Consider the following 24,249-nt stretch of genomic DNA (forward strand, 5'->3'; position numbering starts at 1 on the left):
AGAGAGAAGGGAGAGGGTTTGTCAGTATACCTCCTCCCAAATCCAGAAAAGCTTACCAAGGAAAAAGGAGGAGTGTCGGAGCTCAGAGAGACGCAGAGGAATCCAGAGGAATTTCCGAGGATATTTTCTCTTCTTTTTACCCCTCTTGCTATTCAAATCTAAAAGTTGGAGTCGAGGCAGCAGGGACCGTGGTCAAGGATGAACGATCAGACTCGGTTGATGCATTCCCACGGGGTAGGCATGGCCGGACACCCCGGCCTGGCGCAGCATATGCAGGATGGCACGGCGGGGACGGACGGAGAGGGAAGAAAGCAAGACATCGGAGACATATTACAGCAAATAATGACCATCACAGACCAAAGCTTAGACGAAGCACAGGCGAGGTGAGGATTTACACAAAAAACACTTAAATTAACCAGAGACCGGAAATATTAGCCAATGTTGTTGGCGATGTCGGGGGAGATAATAACATTGTGGTTTGTGTCTCTAAATGAAAGCAATTACGCCCAATGAAGTGCCGTGGCTGCGCGAAAGCGAAAAATATACAACAAAAACTTGCCACGGTTTATATTTGAATATTTATAACAACTTTTGGGGTAATTTTGTTCATCAAAACTATCGATTATTGTAGATAAGAATGATCTGTTTTTCAGTTTTCTTAAACTGTGGAGCAGTTGGCACTCAAACACTTCTACCTTGTTACAAAGGAGCTTACGCTGGAATCATTTGCTATAATAACATGTTGCAGATCCTTTCTTTGACCACTGACTAGTTTTTTTCAGTAATTATCATAAATGTAATGCAAAATACATATGAGTCGTGTTACAGGGGTAACTGGTTTAATTTAGTTGCATATGTTTCAAGTAAATACTTACATTTCTAATAGTGTAAAATAATTTAATTCAAAGACTATGTATTCAGTTTAAATATGATTCACATTTTAATTGCTTTGGCTGCTGAGTGTTTTAAAATTAAGCTACATCTAAAAGGTGAAAACAGCAGAAAAATATTTTAAAAATCATCTTCATGATCAATTTCTTTTATTTAAGAATCTTTTAGGCGACTTTGTTACTATTGACACTTGTTTGAATATTGATCTGGAAAGGGATGTCCTGTCCTCTTTTTAGGAAACATGCACTGAACTGCCACAGAATGAAACCTGCTCTCTTCAACGTCTTGTGTGAAATAAAGGAGAAAACAGGTAAGAAGTTTCTTTTGTTTGCTGGATTTTAGTTTTTGTCCGCTTGCAAGTTTACTGATAGTGTTGAAAATATTATTTATCAATAATATCAATTATTTCTTTATAAGAAAATAATATAGACCATGATCATTGTCACATTCTTCTCAAAGCCACTGTAATTTACTTGGCTAAAAAAATTAAGAATCTTATGATTTCTGACATGTTTCCCTGACTAATGTCACACACCATGCATGGGAACAACACTGGCCCCAGATGAGGTGCTGTCATTGGACAGGAGTGTTTTCATGCCGACATTTGGGCCTTTCTGTAGCTGGGCTTTCTCCCCCCCTCTCTGTCTGTTTTCCTTGGCCCAATTTGAAAGTGTTGCTAAGTGAGCTGTTTTAAAATGCAGATGGAGGTCAGAGGGATTTTCTGTTTATATTTGCAACATGGGTCAAAGTCACGAAAGGGAATGTGTGAGTTATTACTCACTTAACAGCAGATTAAAAGAAGAGTAGCTCACATGATGAAAGCCTGAGAATATTCTCTGAGGGATGTGGCAGAATGCTGGTTAAGAGGTGGCTTTTCAAGGGAGGAAATCAAAGAAAATATCCAATTCAACCTTATCTGTGAACACAACTTTAAAGCTGTCTTTGAGGTTACTGAGATAGCCCTGTCGCTTTGTCTGGTCGCAGTCAGAGCCATGATGTTTAAAATAGAGAGCTGGTGTGGAGGGAAAACCATTTTTCCTAATTTCACATAAACTCTTATTCACCCACATTTAATTTGTATGAGTCAGAGTTTGGCACAGGTTTTCAAAACAAAAAAAGTATAAATGACACTGGGATATTCACCAGATTTGAAAGCTGAAGAATGCTGTCTGTTAGGAGGAAGCCACAGTAGGTTGGGGCCCTGTTTCTAAATTGCAAGGCTTGGAAAAGTGAGAGAGTAATGCCTGGCTCTTTGTAAACTGTCTGGCATCTCCCTGGGTTCAACCAGAGTTCGTTTCCAAAAAGAAGAACAAAGTGACTTGGACCTTTTCCTGGCTTTCCCCCCTGCCTCTCCTCTCTTCCCACCGTTCTTGGCAACCCGAGATTTCACAGAGCTTGTGACGAGAGAGAGGCTCCCCTCAGCCTGCAAATTAGGACCAAGTTTGGAAATGAACATATTTCAACTCTCTCTTCTTTTATGTATTGGATCTGCTATTTTTACTCAAAGGGTTTCTGAAAGGCATGCCCCAAGCCACAAATCAGCAGGTCGCAAATAACTGCGTTGTTTTGATAAAGAAAGAAAAGCATTTAAAAGTTAAGAATAACCCGAGCAATTTATGAGAATCGAGCCGTAATGGCTGCCTCTCTCTGTCCTCCCTGTCGATGTTTGAAGAGCTGAGCTGCGGCTCATCTTCGCACATAGGAGGTTTGTGCAGACGAAACTGAAAATCCTTTCACTGCAGTGACAGAGAAAATGACTCAAACCTTCACCATGGCATTTACAGCCAAATGTGCTGAGTGCAGTGTATGCGAGCAGAGTACAGCCTGTAATTTGTCAGGTCTTTTTTATATTCGTTACAAAGAGTCAGCTTCTCCTTGCTTTTTACATTGTTGCAGTCAGAGTGTCTTTGAGAAGAAGTGCGAGCAGGAGGAGACGAGTGCAGCCGTTCAGATTTAAAGCAGCTTCTCCTCAACCTTTTACTGAAGAGAGGAGACATTTCTTTAGATCATATATCATTTGTTGCATGTAGTTATTCACGTGTGGTGCGTGTTCCTCCTCATGGTATATCAGTGTTGTGTGAGTGTTGACAGCAGCAATATGGGACATTGCAGCAGAGAGGTGTCCATTGGAAAGCAGCTGACAAACAAGGCGGGAGTGCATGCCAATAGCAGACAGAGCAGGCCTTAACTGATGACCCCACCCCACCCCGCTCCCTGTATATTTGTGCCGGGGTCGGGCCTGTGTCACGACGAGAGAGTATTTAGCAAGCTTAAACAAGCTCAGGTTTGCACGCTGGCTTATGGAAAACCAGCGGCGGAGGTTTGAGTTACCACTCACAGACGTTCCTTTTGGCCGCCAGTGTTGTATTTCATGTTTGTCCTGACTACCGGCCCCTTGACACATAAAAAAAAAAGCTATCATCATTGTTTCTACAGTTTCCTGAGAAGCACTTATAATTTGTTTTCCTGTATTTGCTTCACATCCTGTGAGGAGAGTTGGAGAGCTTCTTTGTTTGTGTGGAACCATTACAGCGAGGGAAGCTGGCACGTACAGGTTGACTAAGTAAGAGAAGCCAGACACCAAGTCAGTGTTTCTGGGTGTCAGATTTCAGGCCTACTCTCCCTGTTTCTCCCCCTCTCTCCCTCTCTGTGTCTCTCTATCTGTGGGCCTGGGACTGTTTGGTCAGGCCACTCTGTGTCAGCAGCCTCACATTACCCCCATGCTCGCTCGGGTCAGATGGAGAGCTCCTGCATGACTAATGTGATCAGACGGATAATGCATTACACCGCTTGAACTTATCAAAGCTGTAGACCTGCTGAATCAGTTGTCCTGGTCTGGTCACTTTCAAGGGTCATACCATGGATCTTTTGGTAGAAGTAGTTTTCATCGTTAGACATTTCTTTCGATAACTGTCCTGAAAGTGCTGTGCTGTGAGAAGGGTTTCAACTAACAATTATTTTCACTATTGATTAGTCTGCCACTTACTTTCTTGTTTAAATGAGAAATCGTTTATGGTGCTTTTCCTCTGCGGGACCAAGCACGGCTTAGTACGGTATGGTTAGGCCTTGGTAGGCCAGGCTCACTTTATGCTGCGTTTCCATTACAGTTTACCAACTGGGGTAGTAACTATAGTAACGCAGTGTAGGCTGGGCGATCGGCTGTTCGGCGGGCGGAGTGACGCTGCGTAAAACTGCCGTGACGTCATCTTCAATGCGAACCACAAAACTAAAACATCAGCCGTTAGCTGTGAGCACTCAGAGCTCACAGCTCCTCATATCTGTTCAGAAACTAGACAAAAGTTAAACAAGTACAAACCACAGACTGTCTGTGTCATGGCGAATACAGTCGCTGGTTTATTTATGTCTGTAGGCCGTTGTTGTGAGTGTGGACGGAGCATATACAACGTTAGCTTAGCCTGATCGATCCGATCTCCATTCAGAAAACACGCATTTTAAAAGGTTTTTTGCCTGCTGTCTGTCTGCAGACTTGTCAAAGCATTAATTCATGGTTTTTACTAACCGGTATCAGTATGTTGTTACTTCGGCATCATTTTGAAACGTGTATTACAATTAAATCACGGTAAAATATGTTCATTTTGTTGTAGTTGTAGCCCCCTAGCCAGCGATTCTCTCTGACCATTCAGCAGTCGAGAGTGTTTACGTCACTAGTTTAGCATATTCAGCCGGAAATACACCTAGTGGAAAAGCAAAGAACAACGTGCTGCAGTGGAAAAGCGCCTTTAGTTAAAGGCGCCTTGGAAAAAAAGACCAATTGGACTCTACATTTCTTGTTTTGTCTGACCAAGCAGTGCAACATTTTGAAATAGTCAACCTACAGTAATGTAAAACAGAGAAAAGCGGCAAATCATCACCATCCGAGTGGCTGAAAACAACACAAGTTTGGCTTTTTGCAACAAAAAAGACATAATTAATCACTTAAAGAGCCTGTGACAGCCTCACAACAACTGTTGTGCAATGAAATATTGGGCTACTAGTAATCTCGAACCGTCAGTTTAAAAAAGAAGGTGCGATATCGTTCCGATAAATATCAATAATTTCGAACATCGTGGGGAAATTCCTTCGACTCATTTTGAAGTTTTGGGGGAAGCCGGAAGTGACCTCAAAGCGGGAACGCTTCACTGTGCGGCGAGAGAGCCGAACACGGACAAAGTGTGTTGTCATGCGTAGAAATTGTGAATTACTGAGTTTAGGCACGTTAATAACGTTTTAATGAAGTTGACTACAGTATATTCATATTTGTCAGTGCTTTCATGTCAATTCGGCGAACATAAACATAAATGATCGTGGTGAAGATGATGATTAAATTAGGATTAAAAATCGGTAGTGAGAGCTACTGAATTTCCTCCCGTCGGATGTGATATAAAAACAAATCGATTATTTTTGTAGTTGTAAACTCAAGTGGATGAAACTACATGTATTAGTGCTTTCATGTCAATTCGGCGAACATATGATACATTAAATGATCGTTAGGATGATGATTTAAAAATCGTTTGTTTGAGCCGGTCTGCATTTCCTGATGAAAAAACAAACCGATGCTTTTTGTAGTAGTACACCAACATGGATTAAACGTGTGTTTTTTTTACCACAATGTTGGGGAAATTAATGGATAAAATGCACGGATTATTATTATTATTATTCCCACTCCGATCGGGACACGAGGTCCACCGTTTCCCCGCAGCGAGGCTCCCCCCGTTGACAGTTTACGTGGGCTGGGCTGGGTGCAGTGGCGGACTGCCCATCGGGACGAATCCCGATGGGCCGGTACCGAAGTGGGCCGGTCGGATAAGTCACTAGCACATCCCCCACTTTCCCCGTTGGCAATTTACTAGCGGTAGCGAAGTGGGCCCGGGATGATTTTTAGTCCCAGTCCACCACTGGCTACATGACCGTATTATCGCCCATATTGACGCACCTAATTCCTAAACTTCTAACAGATAAAACATAAACCGATCCTTCAGCCTCATATGAGCTCTGACACGTTCAAAATTAAACTGTCATCGCTGTCTGAGCTTGCTGCTGTGTGCGCCATCGTGCGTTTACATGCAGATGCTGGGATCCTGAACGGTGCAGCTGGAGCTCTTGGCCCGCAATGACGTCACACATAATTTGGCGGGACTTGAAGAATCCCCGAGAAGTTCCAGAAAATGGTCAACATTGAAGGGCAGATTAATGGTTATCAAAGTACAAATATCCAAAATCAGTTCAGTAACGGTTTTCAAGGGGACAATATTTACTCAAATTGATGGGTTTGGATGATGGGGGAAACTCGTGTCACAGGCTCTTTAAGTTGCACATTTTCGTAAAATTAACAAATGTATCATCAATCGGTCTTAACTGTAGTCAGTAGGCTGGAGATAAATGTAAAGCTGCATGATGATAAAATGTCAAATGACTATTTATGGCACTTCCTGTAACATTATCGTTAAACGTTGATGGAGGTACTAGTTGAGCTCCCATGAAGCGGTGGACGGACTGGTCACTATGGCTCCCAGTGCTGCTGTTTTTCAGTATTTAATTGACATGGCTGTCCATGATGAGTTCAGGGGTTAGTGTTGCCTCTCTTTGTTACTCTCCTCTCATCTCCAGTGACAGATGGAGGCATTAGTTTCCAATGTGGCGCTGTCCTGAAACTAATGGCTATGTCCTTGGTTTCCCTACGCGGCTGGGAGACTGTATATCTGTCCCCGGCGTGGAAGTGCCGAAGCAGCAGTTTATCCCTCCCATGTTTTAGTTTCCACGGAAATAAGACTGAACAGGACTCTGTCTGTTCTCTCATAAATGACTTTGAATAAATAACTTCTAAACGAGTGCAAAGTTTTCCTTAGAAAATGTTGCTGGGATTTGATTTGCGTGTTTATAGGAAACTATTTCTCCACTTAGCACAAACGTTTCTCACTGTGAATAATAATAAACAAGTCATATATTTTTCGAAGCAGTCTTTGCAGGGATGTGTATAGTTTTACGTTTATCTCTGCTTCTACAGTGAGTTATATCAAACATAAATAGACTGGATTCCATTTTACCCACTGACATTTCCTCTATATTTATATTCTCTACAGTATCAGTGCACTTCAGAAGCAACAGCGTGTGTTTTTGCTGTTTCCTGTCCTCTGGTATAAATTCACTCGCAATTAGAACAGCTAATATATTATGCAAATGTTGACTGGCTTAATTGAGACATGTTAATCATGTTTTAAGAGGCTAATTACAGCCCTGTATATCTGAGGTGGGAGTTGTAATTAGCCGTGATAACAGATCTGGATGTAGAATGGTCATACTCTGTGTGACGACGTATGGCGTGTGTGTGTTGAGTGAGCAAAGCTAGGGTCGCTAGGTGTGTTTTATGTTGGTTTTTGCTTATTTTTTAATGGAAGTTGTATCAGCTATTTTCAGCATCTTTAAGTTAACCAACGTTTTCATATCTGTTTGTTGTCTCTGCATGCACGCAAGTTAAGTGTGTCCCTGTCTGTTTAATATTTCAGTAAACTATTTGTCCCTCCACATACTCTTTTCACAATTCACCTTCATGTAAATAGCGAGAAGGAGAAACAGATATCTATCAGTTCAACTACTCAACAGAAAAATGTATGCATTGCATCTCTATCTATATTTTGTTTCCTGCACTTCTCAATCTGGTTATCTGATGCAGCGGTACTGGCCATTCTGCAAACCGGGCTTTTATACAGGGCTGTGTTCTTAGTTTTCTGACATAGATCATATTCAGATCCATTACGCTAAGAATGCCTTCCCACTTATCGAATATAAAATTGCTTTAGAGAGGAAATTTGCTCTATGGCAGAGTGGAGTTTTTTTTTTATCAGATGTTTGTCTCTGGAGCAGCTTTTAGTGTCTACAAAACAGCTCTGGTGACATTATTGCTGCTGCAATTGCCTCAGCCATTGTTTTTCTTATTGGTGCTGTTTGGATATGATTGGATTTTCCACAGTCTGGTGGAATTGCCTCACGCAGTAGGACCGGTGGATATATCCTCATATTGTTGGCATTGAAACACCTGCAGATCTTATTACTGATATGTTCATGAGGCTCCAACTGTGTACTCCAACTACCTCTGAATTACACAGTTTAGTTTTTTATATCTCATATTAAATCTGTTTGCTTACATGCACACCATGTCACCTATTCTCCCCCCTCTGTTTAACTGAAGAGACATTTCCTTTTTTATATCAAAAATCGACCTCCTACATGCAGATTTGTGGGTGATTTGATGGAGGTGGTTGCCCTGGCAGCTGATAACCTTTAATTCGAGGTGTGGGATCTCATTTCTCTGGCACCCTGCCACTACGGTGTAAGTGGCGTGTTGGCAGCATGCTGTGGTTGTATAAAAGGAACCCCCCCGCCTTCGATGAACAGTCAAACGTAAAATGGCAAGCGCTCTTCCCTGGCTGACTTAGTAAAAATGACATAAATTAATACATGCTGCTTAAACGGGACCAAGATTAATGGCTGCCTTTCGCAGCGGCTTAGATCCACTGTCAGTCGCTGCTCGCTGCCCAGATGGAATCAACACCAATCAATGAGGCTACCCGACTCTCCCCGGATCTCTGCTTAGGATGTTAGCAGTGACACACACACACACACACACACACACACACACACACACACACACACACACACACACACACACACACACACACACACACACCACACACACACACACACACACACACACACACACCACACACACACACACACACACACACACACACACACACGCACACACACACACACACACACAGACACACATTGAAATATATCCTGTACACACAGACCCATACAGACTAGGGCTGCTACTAACGTTTATTTCCATAATTGACTACTCTGCCAATTATTTTTTGATTAATTGTTTGGTCTATAAAATGTCAGATATTATTGAATAATGTCTTTCCCAGTTTCTCAAGGTCCAGGGTCTTTAAATGTCATGTTCCGCAAATATATTCAGTTAAATATAATATAAACCAGAGAGCAGAGGGAAATCCTTATATTTGTGAGGCTGAATACAACATGTTCTGCCATTTTTGCATTAACAATGAATCGATTATCAAAATAGTTTTTGTCCATTAACTAATCAACCGATTGCTGCAGCTCTAACTCAGACACATATCACGAAAAAAGAAAGAAAAAAAGAACATGAATTGTGCCCACGTTGATGCCGTTTTTCTCTTCTGTATGTCTTCATATATACTCATAGGCATATCCTGTATTACTTCCCATACAGTGGGGTGTTCAATCAGGTGCCACAAAGTCAGATGGGGAAGAGCAGTGAGGCTGATGGCTCAGTAGTGATTGGATGTTTCAATTACTGATAGTAATGCCATGGTGTAGTGAGTCATGCAGTGCAGATAGCACCATTTATTTTAATCAGGACAGGGGAGAGATGGGTGTGGATGTGTCTCCCTCGTTTCAGAGTAGTTTCACATTTAGATTCAGGGGAGTGTGCTCTCTCTCTCTCTTTCTCTCTCTCTTTATTTCACACACAAACACACACATGCACAGACACACACTCAGGTGGATTGAGAGTGGAGGTGAGGTTGCCGTGGGTAACGCATAGCGACAAGGTACTCTCTGTGAGCTATTCTAATTTATGTTAATAAACCTTGCTGTTGCCGTGAGAGACAAAGGGGCCACAGATGAGCCTTGGTAACCTCGGCACCTTCAGTGGAAAGGAAACGCGCAGACAAAGAACAATGCAGACACACACTCTGAGAGAAAAAGAAAAGAGGAGATATCGAACTGTAGAGAAAGACACAAATACTGTGGCGGCGGCAGAGAGCGGTGATACATTTAGCCACACAAAGAGTTGTTTTTGTGGCTGCAAAATCAAACAACTTCATGCTGGCAATCTTCAGTGTGGTGTGTGGTATCTACTATTTGTGTGTGTGCCAGAGTGAGTGTTGTCGGGGCAGAAATAGGCAGGCAGGCGGTCTCTTGGGATTGTTGCTGCTAATTCCGTGGGGGCCAGAGAGACTCGGGGTGTTGCCATTTTGGATCACTTCCAGGGGCAGATGTGACACCACAGGTAGCATTTAGCACAGAGGGGCTACAGCATGAGTGTTAGCAGAGGTCAGTACTTGGCCTAGCTGCCTGGCAGTGGAAAGACCTTCTCATCGAGGCAGATAAGGGCCCTTTAATCTGCTTCTGAAGTTTTTTTCCAGGCACAACAAGGGAACCCTCAGCATGTATGAGTCAAGACAATAACCAAAGAAACTCACTATGATATGGATTAGACACTTTGTCTGTCTTTACTATGTCTATATTACTGTTAAAAAAACAATTAGAAAGACAAAACTGCCATTAGTTTGAGATCATTTCCTTTGTTTACTTGAATCAGTTTACATTATTGCTACAAATTATCATTAAACTGAAATTGCATCAGAAAAAGTGTCGATTTCCTCAACCACCAGCTGCTTGACTTGTTAATATTGAAAACCTACTTAGTGTAGATATTAAATGACTAATTTCTAGACTATGATGTGTTTCAGTGTGAAAGATAATCAAAACTTGATATTTATAGTCTCAAGTCTGATGTGATATATAAAGTATTTTTCATAGTACCAGCGATGAGGATTGATAATGCCTCCTCGCTGGTTCCCTGTACTGTAGACATCCGTACAGCGACCCAGAGAGTGAAAGCTGTGGGTTCCCTTCGTGCCGTCTGTCTGCCAGCTTGCCTTTGGCGGTGTTAGTTCTGGACAGTTAACTCCAACTGAAATTATGTTAATTGCTGTCATTTTCTTTTTTCTACTTGAGCATAATCAGCAAATTAAATAGTTCTGTTCATTTATTACCAAGCCACTTCTAACCGAGTTTTTACCCTTCAAAGATCAAAAAGTTAGGAGGTAGTTTGCTCCCATGATATCAAAATTAATGAAAAATGTCAATCCCAGTTTCTCCAGTCCAAGGTGATATCTTTAAATGTCTTGTTTTGTAAGTCCTATACCCGATGTTTTCTTTTTGCATGATATATTTCTTGAACAATTCATCAATTGTCCAAATTATTATTATTTTATAATTTTTTTGCAAGTGTGTGCAAAAGTAGAACACTGGTCTTCCTCATTACTGCTGCATTTTAATCGACTGACCATAATAATAATAATATTAATAACAAATAGAAGAGGAAGAAGACAATAAGTCTTTTACATTAAGTTACACAACATCACATGAGAACGTAAATTAAGACATTTTACATTCATTCATTTGTATGTGTCTATTGATATAGGAGGAATTTGATGACCATTGTACATGTATAATCGTACAGCTATAATAGTAGTTTAATTTTAAAATAATATATTTTACTTTTTCCATACACAAGGTGATCCTACTCAAAAATCTATTTATTGTCTCTTTTTATTAAGAATGACTCAGCAGCACTGCTATAGATAGGTGGGAGCTTTCAAAAGTTGACCTGTATGGTTTTTACTTTTTACATAAAAAGGCACCTTCAAGGTTTGTGTGTGTGTCAGTAGCTTGTTCAAGTTCACTTTCAGCCTAGTTGTTAAAGAGCCTTTTAGTGTTTTTTATTCATGCTTTCACCGTTCGTCCACAAGATCTGAACCGACGACCCCGTGACTCGGCACATGCCTCTAACGCCTTCGGGTGAGCAGCTCTTCTTCTTCTGTTATATTTTATTTGGCTTGCTGGCACCACCTTTTTTGTATTGGACATGTCCTTCAGCACCATGTTTAGCTGTCTCCTCTCCTAAACACACATAACATTCCTTTATGTTCCTATTACTTGAGTTTATGAAGAGCATCTTCAGCCCCCTCCCCTCCGATAAGATCATATTGATAGATTGATATTGGGAGAGCTGTAGTGTGATAAAGGCGCCGAGGTTAAGAGCTTCTTGGATAGTTTAACCTTGATAAAACAGTTGTTTCAGTGAGGCTGATTTTGCCCCATCCGTCTTCATCCGTCAGGGCCCCGCTGAAGTATGCAAATGAAGGCAGTAGAGGGAAGCGCCGTGTGCGGTTAAATGGGGTGTTGCGAATGTGCGGTGTACCGCGCCAACGGGGTGATACTACTTACTGTCCAAATTTAGTGTGTCTCTTCTGAAACATCCTCCCCCCCATCTTGCTTTTTGTCTGCATATCAAGAATATATACAGCCCTGAGAGGAACTGTGGCCTCCAGTAAAATGAATACAGCTGTAGCAGCAGAAAATCAGTTTATGCTCAGACATGTGTTTTATTATTATAGATTTGAAATGGTTTTTCTAACTGGAATTTAGTGACTGCAGAACAGTGTGTTATCCCTTTATTTGTGTCTTTGTGTGCGCATTATTTACATGTTTCAGCAGGTTTTATTGCAAGCTCCAGCCATACATTTTAGAATATGGCTGTTTATTGCACTAATTAGCGAGTCTTGAGGTGTAAGGGTAATAATCTTTACGATAATAACTGTTTAATAACTGCTCTCCGTTCACAGTTTACGTTGCTCGGGCAGCTTCATTTGCCTGATTAGTTTTGTACCTACTCAGCAACATTAGGGATGTTTTTTGTGTGTGTTTGATTCTCTCATTTATCTCCTGTGTCGGCGTATTGATTGATTCCCCTGCTCACTCATTATTTTGTTCTGTTCTTCACAACTCATTTTTGGAAAGAGGGCCAGCACTGAGGCCAGAAACATATACTGTGTCTCCTCTCTGCTGTCTGACTAGCCACCACACACATAAAGCTGTCAATCAGGAGCTTTCCTGCCTGCCCTTTGTTTTGGAACGCCAGCTCTGTGGGTGGGTCCTCTGGGTGATAGATGGCTCAGGGAGCCTATCGGACTGCAAGAAGCATCCATCTCTGTCTGAAGCCTGTTAAACAAGCTTGGGAAAGCAGCCATGTAGTCCTAACCACCACTGGCCTCCACTAAAAAACCCCATTAACATTAATGAAGGATAGCTTTAAAAGTTCTTCAGTAATAGGCTTGAATTGGAGTTATGAGTCAGATAGTTTGCCAGAGAGTACGTCATGAAAAATGTCACTGCTAGATAAATGGAAATGAGCATCTGAAAGGTCTCGGGACACTTTTTCAGCAAGGATTTCAGATCTGCATTTTAACTTTTTTTCATTTTTTTTTTATCTTGCCCTTCAATCATTTCTCAAAGCAGCAGCTTCAGAGGCTTTGGCTTTGAGGAAAAGTGGTGTTTGAATTGTTAAGCTAGTGGTTCTCCAACTTTTATCAATAATGAACCTCATTTGAAATAGTTTTTGAGTCTAATACCCCCCTGAGCAGCACAACATTATTTCCGTAGCCTATATAAAGGTAAAAGAAAGCGCTGTACCATCAGTGTCTGATTTACTACAATCTTGGAACTTAATAATACTTAACCTATAATAATTCCTTAAGATTTGCACTTATAATTTATTGGGAATCATTGGCTTATTTTTCACATCTCTCTGTCTTGCCACATATCCATATTATTGAATATTGTTCATCATTGAACATCAAAAGTGGCTTATAGATCACACTGAACAAACGTCATTGTTCACGTCATTGCGTTTGTTGTTGCAGTTGACCATTTACGACGGTTAACGAAGACGTTGAAATACGAATATTGAATTTAATGTGACATAAGATGTGATTTGTCAAACTTACATTTAAATGATAAGTATTTCACGTACTCCCTTCTGAGTACCTCCTGTGGTACTGTCTTTGTGGCACCAATTGAGAAACACTGTTTAAAGAGACTGCACATATAAAGCTTCTTGTATTACACACTATGTTGCTCCTTTTAAAAGAAAAAAAAAAGTTCTTAATACTTTTTTAAAAGGTCTTTCATCCCAGGTGGCACTGGCCATTTCAATATCTTGCAACCACCACTTTACCTGTCTACAAGGTCCCTATAGATGGCTGATGTGAAACTGCCATTAGCCAGCCAATTCCTCAGCCACAGATTACTGTGCCAGTACGTGGTAATCACAATGTTGAAAAAGGTCTGATTGCACTCCATCCAACCTACAAAGTGTGGCATAAATGGGTTTTTCGAAGGTCTGCGGTCGCTGTTGGTATGTCATCATAGTGCATTAGGACTGTCAGAAGCAAAACGGCAGTTTTTGAAACCTCTTTCATTTTGTGTGAATGATAAAAGGATGCAGAAATACACTCGGACCAAACCAGGAGTACAAGGCCTTGGTGTACAGATACTATCTTGTGTACAAGCTGCAGCACTTTCCTCTTTTCCATAGAGAATATTGTTATTTTAAATATTTCTAATTTCATACATCTCCCCCTCTCTTAGTTTCTCCCTCTGTCTCTCCCCCTCTCGCTCCTGCTAACCTCTGATGTCATTAGCGTTGGAGGGAGGCTGAAGGGAGGTTGAAGGGAGAGAGGGCTTTGCTATTCTTAATGAATTCCACTGTGTCTTTTCGCTCCCCCACCTAGTTAACCCAACCCCCCTCCAATGCTCGAGGTGTCAAATTAGAGCAGCTGGAAAAGGGGAGAACAAGGAGATGGACAAAGTACATCTCACCCCACCTCATTTCCTTACCCTCCTTCACATCACCTAATACAACAGGATATTCATGAATCGTTTCCATGAACAACTATGCAAAAATGGTTGGATGCACTCCACATCTCCACTTTAATGATTAAGAAGCTGCTACTGCAGTTAATAAAAAGCTACTCATACAGGGTGCACTGAAATGACTGTTAAAGGACCAATTCACCATCAGGCGGAGTCAGGTGCCGAGCAACCATCTGAAGCAGTAATCACAAGTATTTTCAGCACAATGCATTGAAAGAGTCAGAAGGAAATAAACACATTATGCAGAATGGTCTCTAATAATAGTACATGTTATTTATAAAGCACTTTTCCTGGTGCCAAAGCGCTTTATAATATATTACTGATTAATAGATTAATATGTAGATGCAATTTAATGTTGCAGCCGATTGAGTGAAGCTATTTTCAAATCTATTTCATATATTGCTGGGGAGTTGTATGTGTTATTAGCTTTGTAGCTTGTAACCCTTAAAATAAAGCACACGTCTACCTTTGTTGAATATGCAGTTCCATTAAAGAGTGATTTCCCACTCTGTTTGATTTAAATAACATTTAGTCAAATGTCTTTACTACGTGCCCCACTCTCGATCTGTGCAGCCTTAAATTGTTCATTGTAAGAAATGTTATTTCTTAATCCTAGCTGGCATCCCAATATATCAAAACATACCTACTGCAAGATGTCAGGCTGATTTTAAGATATGTTATAAAATGATGCCAAAAAACACTTTAATAGAATAGTGTGGATTGGTTTTAATATTGCAACTCCAATTAAAGGTAGGAAAAAACTGATAAAGAAAATATGTGAAAGTGACAGAATTAGAGGTACGTCAGGGAAAATCTCAGTGGAGGTTATGAGCGTAACCTCAGTTTACCTCGTCTACATTTGTCCCAGTTCATGACTTCCTTCTGTCCACACAAGTCGTTTCTTGTCTCCAGAGAGGAAGGGCATGAACTTGTTGCATTCACTTGCATGTACAGCGGGTTGTATTACAGAGTGATAATGCTTGTGACAGGGATAACATATCATATGGTACTTCATTGCTCTGCAGGAAACACCTCTGCATGATGTCATATCCTCCTTAATTCGCCTTTGGTCCTCAGGATGAAAAAAACACGCTAAATAGACACAAAGATGCTGCTTCATCGCTGGTGGCAGTTTTTAATGATGTTTAAGTGTTTCAGGGTGGATTTTTCCTGCGAGCCTTAGCAGAGTTGTTGTTGTCTGTTTCACCCCGGCGTTAACGGTTGATAGTCCTGACTCAACAGAGAGCCAACATCCCCCGGTGGCTGTGCTTACTCACTCCTGAGCCCGGCGTTTAGTTTTCCTTGGCAGACCCAGGCCACAGCTCATTAGACTAAGAGAATGTGCCTGCCTTAATTAATGATATGTAAATATCCTTGAATTGGCCACATTTGCATATTAAGAGAGATTTGTGGAATCTGTGGAGTAATATATTTTAATTAGGGATTAATTAAAAATAATGAGAATTTCATTTCGCCTGGCAGGTTGTGTTTGGTGTGAAGCGTGCGTCGGGCCCAATCTTTGAACGCTGAGGCAGCTACCAACATGTGGAGGAAGCTCTGCTCTTCCACCCCGCTATCTGCGCTGCATACAAACATGTGCTCGTGTTCCCTCAAACACACCAGACACACACACATACTCTGGCATCACATTCCTTGAGATGCCAGAGGCTTCCCAGGGGGTCTCCACAAAGCGCTGTAGCTTTGAAAAGCGGGCGAGGAGGGTGGGGGGGATCCAAATTCAACACCCACAATATGTTTTTGGGGATGGTCCCAGTTTGGCTCAATTTCATCTCTTCTCATCTTTCAGTTTTTTTCACGTGTAGTTGGGGAATGGCTCTCAGACACGGAACGCTAGTTATGTTGGCAATTATGTTAATGGGATGTCATTAGGCCATGATTGTGTATGAGCGAATGGGGAGAGAGGGCACATTTTCAGAGACCCGAGTCAATGTCTGCTTTGATCCACTTCTAGGAGACTATTTGCCAAAACATTTTCCAACATGTTGTGTAGTTTTTTCACTCAATAGATCTTCACTACAGCAAACATTTGACCGTCATGTCAGGGTTTGCTTCTTTTCAGGCTTTTTGTACTGGGTAATGATGTACTCAGTGTGCTTTTCTCTGACGGCTGTGAAAATAAATCTGAATAGAGACAAAGAAACCATCTATCATCAGCATCGCTAATAGCACAGATAGCACGGGCACTATCACAGCATCTCCTAGGTGGAAATCATCACTATTACCAAGCATCAAGGCTGCTTCCTGCTTCCTGATGCACCTCACAGCAGCATCGCACACAAACACACTCTTCCCTGTTCTCTCTAATGACGATTTTTGATGTATTCGGTCATTTTCAGTCATTTTCTTAGAGCAGAAGGATGCAGTAAATGTCTGTTTTTCTTCAGGCTGGGCTCAAGGCAGAGAGCTCCTTTGGCATTTGTGATGTGTCGTCAGCGCGCTGATGTTATTGATCCAGGACCTTCCGAATTCATTAGGAGATCCAGCACAACTGTGCTGCATCTTTATTTATGTTGCTGCCCCCTCCCTGGCCTGCTCTCTCTTTCTCTGCCTTCCTCTTTCATCCTCCATACATTATTCTTTTGATTATTCTTTTACAGCTGCCTTATCGGCCGCATTTTGGTGAGGATAAGACCTGTCATCTTTGGGTCTTGTCTGGGGGGATGATGGGAGACTTTAAGGGGGAGGAGGATGGGTGTAAAGAATGCCTGCTGTCCCCCTTTTTCCACCGCCTGAAATGGACCTCTCTCATTTTTTCCCCTGCCCTACCTTGCTCTCTTTCCCTCTCGCTGTCTCTCTTTGTAATGAGAATCTCTCCCTAATTGAGGGGCTGCAGCGATCTGGCCGAGGGCGGCAGGGTTAGATTGTGATACCGGCTACGTGACCGTTATGCTGATAGAGGTGGCAGATCAATAATTTAGGCCCTGACCTTAATGGTGGTGTTAAAACGCTCATTCCTCTGGAGTCTGGAGGCCTTAAAGGTGCAGAGTTGGATAAAGCCACGGCGCTGGCTGGATGCGGAGGTGGGAGTGGGGGATGGTGGAGAAGCAGATAAGAAGAGAGGTGGAGAAAGGCAAGAGAGGGAGCGTGTATTTGCAGTCAGCCGCTCGCTCTGTGAAAGGAGGGATCATGAGCGATGTTTTTCCTGCTTCTACATTCACAAGCTCACATTTTCACCAACATTCATCCTCTTAGTATCTACATGAATGCCATAAGCTTTTCTTTTTTTTTTCTTGACTGTATTTGGTATCTGGTTGTAATCCGTTTTCATAAGAAATCCTCCACCCATTCCCCCTGATGCACTGAATGCATCAGCAGACACCAGAAGTGAACAAAGACTGCAGTAACGAGTGGGTTTAATCTGGTCCTGGGCTTGTCTTGTGCTCCTAGCTTAAGGCCATGCACATTGAGGATTCAGACAGCCATCGATTTCATTCTGAGGGACATTAACGTCACAGCCTCATGCGTCTCTGTGAATCTCTAAGACCGGACTCATTCCCTGCTAGCAGGATGCGACCATCTCAGCTCTCCCCATCCACCCACCCAGCCAGCCACCCTTAGGGGATGATATATTAGATATAACCAATTCAATTTTATGCAGCCAGGACAGACGCCCTGGGGACATAAACACACACATTTTTAATACACTCCTCACCAGGAAGCCCAATGCGCCAGAGCCTGCGGCTGCCCTGGGTCTCCTCTCACACTCAATTATTAATGTAACGGCCGTAGTGGCTTAATTAAATAATAAAGACAAGCTCTCTGCAAAGGAATGGGCCAAGGACAAGTCAGAAAAGGATATATGGCTTTTCTAAATGTCTGGTTGTGACATATATGAGGATGTAGTGCTGTAAATATGTGATATTGCAATAACATTTGGGTACACAAAATGTCGTATTCATCACTTCATATATATGGTTGTCTTTATATTGGGTCACTATTTGTGTGACTATTAAATGAGGAATCATTTAGAAGAAAGAAGAGGCCATCTTTATTGATATTGAAAGTGGTTAGTTTTGTACGTTTTTTACACAAAAACTAAAATAATAGTCATTTGAGGGTTAGGTTTAGACTTTTGCTCTAAATCACGGATTTAGTCATACATCAATTGTCTTGATACTCAGGTCAAACAGGGGCTTGTGATACCTCAACTACATAAAAAGAATGATTTCCTCAGATTATGGATTGCTGCCACCTCAAGGGCGAGCCAGAGGAAGCACTCTGTCTCCGATGTGATGAAATGTGGCGTTATCTTTTACTTTGTTTCATTAGATTCACTGAAGATTACACACTCTATCCTCAAAGACTAGATTTTCCAGCTTTCTAAGATGAGCGATCTTCTGGCCTCAGGGCAAAAAAAAATACTTCCAGCTCCCATCCTCAGCCGCGTTTCTGGGGGTTCATGTCTGTTTTAACTTGCAATTAATTATTCAGATTCATTTTGAAATGCAGGGTTACATTTTGAGTGGCTTGTTCAAAGGCAAAAGCTGTATTGTTTTTTTTTCACTAATGGCAAGAATGCTCCGCCATTAGATTGAAAAATAGGGCCATTGTGTGTGTTGACTTGGTGGCGTAATGCGATGAAGGATTGCGACAAACTGGAGTGTTTAAATCGAGGAATTGAAATTAATGCCCTCTCAAAGCCGAGCTTGCTGACGATACATTAAAGCTAATACACGAGCGAGGTTGAGCAAATGTTTGTTTATATACACGAAATACGCTTGGAGAGAATTAAATGATTGGATTTTGCCCAAGTAAACACTTATATTAAAGAGAGAGACAAAAGAAACAAATTGTGATGCAATGAGAAATGGGCGCATTCTATGTTTATTGTTTCGTCTGTATTTTTTAGTAGATTAATCTATCCTGACATGTTTTGTTTATATCCTTTTTTAAATCCTATGTTATTTTTCTACAATTTACCCTCTTTTTTATATTCTTTACCCTTATGTTGGCCATATACTTGGAGTAGGTCCCTTCCTTTTTGTCTGCTGACACATTGAGACACTTTCAAAGGTCATGCCTCAAGTCTGTCTTGTCACATCACTTATTCAGGCTGGTTTTATTTATTCATGCCACTTTTTGATTTTAATAATTTAATGCAGTGGAATGTTTCTTTCATTCAGCCATAAAGTGCTTGCAAGGAGTGTTGACATCTCTGAAAATATGGTTATATGGCCTCTTTATATGCCGCAAACAATCCTCCATGTAAAGTGTGAGCTGTTGCTGTCAGTTTTTCTCTGTAATGTGTATCGATTGAAATGATCCTCTCCCGCTGCACCCAGAGGACCTCTCAGGTGCGGGGTGGAGAGGCAGAGGATGAGGCTCTTTCTGTACTTTTATTTTTTCCTTTAGAATTTAATGCCAGCGGCTGAGAGTGGTATTTATTTTCCTCACACTCTGCTCTGCTATCCTGGAGTTGGCAGAGTGATTTTGTAGAATAGAAACATTATAGACTGTTAGTGTCAAAGTGTTAAATGTGATGTATAGAGCTGGGGGTTTCAGAGGGAGGAGGGTGGACGGGGTTGAGGAGGAGGTGGTAAGGAGGTGAGCACTGCCAGCCATAACTGGAGCAAGGTGCTCATGGGAGAGAGGAGCCATCCACCATGTGAGGGATGGCAGGGTAATGTGGCGGGAGGTAATGGCTTTTCTCAGTCCAGTGAAACAGGGGAGATCATTAGGGGCTGCCGTGCCGCACCGCGCCGTCCGTTTACCCCGACTCTGCCAGCATCTCCTGTCAGAGCAGGGATGTGGAGACACTCATTGTGTTTGTCTGTCTGTTTTCGGTGGCCCTGGCAGCATCGCTCCAAAGAGGCAAGAGTGTTTGATTATTATTTTGGGCCTTTCTTACCGTAATGGATAGACACTGACACTGTGGCTTATAGCTGCGCTCAGATATTTCCTTACCAATGCTTCTCCAGCTGTGAAATCAAATCAAATGGCGAGTCAAGACCTGATGACAAAACACATCTCCTTGACTTCTCAACGTTGCCGTTATTTAATCTTGTTTTAGATATCCACAAGCAGATTAAGTCATTGGGTCATTAAGAAAAATGATGGTTCTAAAGTGTTGAGATCCTAAGGTGATTTAAGTGAATTCGACTCTGTTTCATCAAGGTTAGGTTTGACTTTGATCAATTAACAAGATCACAGTTGTAGTCACACATTTTATGTTACAAGCAGCAAGGTAACATATCTTTATATTTCACAACTGAAGTCTTAATCAAAAGAGAAATTGACTTCACACAGAGATAGTTTGAGAAGCGTGCAGACAAAAAGCCTTCCGGTCTCATCGTGAACGTCTATGGCAAAATAAAGATGCCTCCTTTTATTTTCTTCGAGGTTATTGTCGGCTTTGGTCTGTGTTTGTTAACAAATCATTACAGTGGTTGACATTTTGTGTCTCACTACTGTAGGTATGATGAAACACATTATAAGTGCATGTTTTTATCAAAAGCGAAATTGTCTTCAGACCAAACATGTAATTTTGAAAGGCTGTTTTTGAAGCTTCACACGACTGTACGGTTGATTGTTGGAAAATCTATATTTGTTTTTCTATATGCAGCTTGAATGTCTGAACTTTAATTGTAGGGAAGGACAGTGATGGCATGCTTTTTTCAACCTATGTTAGAAATAAAGGTGTGCTTTGTGCATCAGCGAGGACTTCTCAAAACCGGTTAACAGCACTTTGAGCTGTCGGTCGATTTTTGCCCTGGTGAGCCTCCAGCCCGGCGTGACAGAGAAGATTGGACGTCATTAAGGTCTACACTCTCTCTGCTGTCTGGGGGTGTGTGAAATGGGCTCTGCTGCTGCCAAAAGCATGGACTGTTTTTCTGTATCTCCATCGTCGTCCGTGTGAAATCTCAGAGAACGGCTCACAGCACAGACCTGCATATTCATCTTCCAGTGTTGTTTACCTGCACTGCACTGGATTTCCAGATGTTTCTCTCTTTTCCCTTTTATATGCCCTTCTGTTATAGTTGAAGGTTGTTGAGGAAGTCACATCTCTAACAAGAACATTCTCCTCGTGCCGCTGTCAAGGCTAATTCATGCCGTATGAAAAAAAGCTTCGGAGAAATATGATCGCGCCTGTAAAACGGACCAATTACTCCCCATTGACAACCTTCAAAGCCCACTTTTATTGGCAGATTCAGCCAAATAAAACTTTATTACACAGCGGAAAGGGACGCAGTCATTTTTGCATAGCTTTTCCAAGCCCAGCGTTTATATGATCCCGTTATTACACCTCTGTGACATTTAAACTTTATTGAACAAGACTTTAAAATCTGTAGGCAGTATATAAAAGATGGGAGAATTTATTTCTTTCAGATGGGGTGAGAGTCCCCAAACAGTTGAGACTTGAGTTGAGCGGATTGACATGTATTTGTTGCATTGAATAATGTGGACAAAGAAGGTTTATAGATGTCTTTATTATTTTTATATTATTATTTGGTTCATAATAGGGCATATATGTACTATTATTTTCATTAGCAATTAATCTGCTAATTATTTTCTTGATAAAATGTTTTTAAAAAATCAGAACACTGTTCCTTAAAAAAATCTTAAAGCACACTACATAGTGTGTAGTAGATCTTATAGGGAAATCCCAGGATGAAAATGATGCCTTGGACAAAAAAGATTATATTTCATTATTGATTTCAATTAATTTATTCAATTATTCCCGAATCCCAGGGTGTGCTCGCATATTTTTGTCCCACTGGTAGTCCAAATCTAGGGCTGCAGCACTTATTTCATTAATGATTAATCTGCTGGTAATTACATCTTTTGGTCTATCACAATTTTGAAATTAAAAATGTCTTTTCTAAATTGGGTTCTTTTAATGTTGTGTTTTGTCCGAAACCCAAAGATGGATATCAGTTCACGGTCAAATAAAAAATAAGAAGATTTCAACAGTTTTTGACTTTACATCTGAGCCCTTTTGAAAAGATTTCCTAGGCAGGCAGACAGAGAGAAACCGAAGCAGAAAAGGAAAAGGCACGGGGAGAAAGGTCCTGCCCCCCTCCTCTGTGTAATTAAAAGGGGGTGTCTGTCAGGGGCTGCTGCTGCTTTGTGTGGCCCCATATGTTTGGGCGCTGATACAGGGAGGATTATTCTGTTTGGAGGTCTGATAACAGCCTGTTTATAACCCTGGCACAGGCTGTAGCCTAATCTGGCAGCAGCATATCGCTCCCACCTCCACCCCCCCCAAATTTCCACAGAAAAAACATATTGGCCATTTCTCTCTCCAACTGGGGGAAACAGTCATGACCCGAAAAGACTCAGCTCAATCTGCATGCGTGGTTCATCCCATTTGTGTGAAATGTTAACATATCATTTTGATGTGACTTACATTATCAAGACCATTTAGGTTTTTGGATCTTGTTGTGATTTTACAACAGGTGTAATCTTAGTCCAGCTTGTTTTGTTATTTGGATGATCATCATCTGCCCCCATATACTGGAGGAGTCTATATGCTGTAATATTCCCTCTGCTGAACATCTTCTCTTTTTCAAGGTTTATCAGTATGTTGAGGTCTACAGAAACAGTTTTACATCCACCTTTCCTCCTCCTCCGTACGTCAGTGTTCCCTTTGTTGCAAATTCCATTTTCATTTTTTTAATCTACAGGCTGATTAGTTTGGTCTTTTGTTCTCGTGGTGTATTGCCTTTCACACAACTGTGTGCGCTATGATTTTAAATCCTTTGTGCTCTTCGAAGAACAGCTCAAAATAGTTCTTTTTGAATGCCTAGCCTTGAATGGCTACATGATTGAATTTAATAAATAAATTAAATGCTAGTATGGAGTCGTTATTCTTAAGAAAATATAATAAGGAATCCTACTGGTATAATTATTCTGGTAATATCCACGTTGTCTTTTTCAGATGAACAGCATTGTAAAGTAAATAAATACATTTACTCAAATACTAGATTAGATAAGAACCTATAACCTTATACAACACCTCAGTGAGAAATATACTCCTTTTCCTGCTCTATCTATATTATTTAGCTGTAGTAACTGTTACTGAAGCATACAAAACCTTCAATTAGTTAATATAATATGATATATAGTTAGGTAAAGTTCTTTTAATGTGGTATATTTTGTTGCTAACACTTGGTACCAAGTACATTTAGTATTTTGAATCTGTTGTATTGCTATTTTTATTTAAGTGTTTGATCTAAATGCGATCTCCACCAATTGAGGTGGTCAATTTGAATTACAGTGTATTTGCTTCTTTTTTTCTTTTGTTGGGTATTTTAATCAGGGACCAATGACTGAAATGCAGCTGCTGGTCCACATAATGCTCTGTAAGTCTGGCCTTAAATGTCCACGTTAATAAGAGGGTTCCAAGGTTGCTGATGAGTTTCCACCGCGCTGAATAAAAGTCACTCTCGGTAATGCACTGTTCCATGGTGAGGACCCTTAACCGGCACACTGTGGGGAGAGGGAGTGCTCGGAGTGGCAGGCAAAGAGAACTGTCAATCTGTCACATTTCTCCCTCCTCTTCCCCCTGATAAATTAAAGTAACACAGTGTGCGTGTTGTAGCAGCGGAAGGCTGTGCAGAAAGCCTGGCTCCTCAGGTCTCAGGAGATAGCTGGCAACTAGGTCAGACTGATAATGTAATCCGCTGACTGGATCCTCAGCCCGCTACATCCTGAAAGAAAAGCATGACAGGAAAAAACGAAAATGTAGGAGGAAAAAATACTTTTATGTGTTGTTGCATTTACTTAACATTACCTATCTGCCTCTAGTTAATCAAGCTTATGAAGTAGGAACGTCCACAGAGCCTA

The 24,249-nt window shown here is 41.2% G+C and overlaps 1 protein-coding gene across 4 annotated transcripts in view; it reads left to right on the plus strand.

Moving 5' to 3' along the window:
- Window positions 1–6: 6 nt before the first annotated feature.
- The window catches only part of pbx1a (pre-B-cell leukemia homeobox 1a), a 50,497-nt gene continuing 26,254 nt past the window's right edge, over window positions 7–24,249 (plus strand). For all 4 annotated transcript variants that reach the window (XM_034234539.1, XM_034234542.1, XM_034234541.1 and 1 more), the window contains exons 1-2: window positions 7–383; window positions 1,128–1,201. In XM_034234539.1, coding sequence (XP_034090430.1) covers window positions 199–383; window positions 1,128–1,201 — 259 coding nt within the window. In that variant the 5' untranslated portion in view covers window positions 7–198. The remainder of the gene's footprint in view (window positions 384–1,127; window positions 1,202–24,249) is intronic.

Source organism: Gymnodraco acuticeps, unplaced genomic scaffold (genome assembly GCF_902827175.1).
Source record: "Gymnodraco acuticeps unplaced genomic scaffold, fGymAcu1.1, whole genome shotgun sequence".
Lineage (NCBI taxonomy): Eukaryota > Metazoa > Chordata > Actinopteri > Perciformes > Bathydraconidae > Gymnodraco > Gymnodraco acuticeps.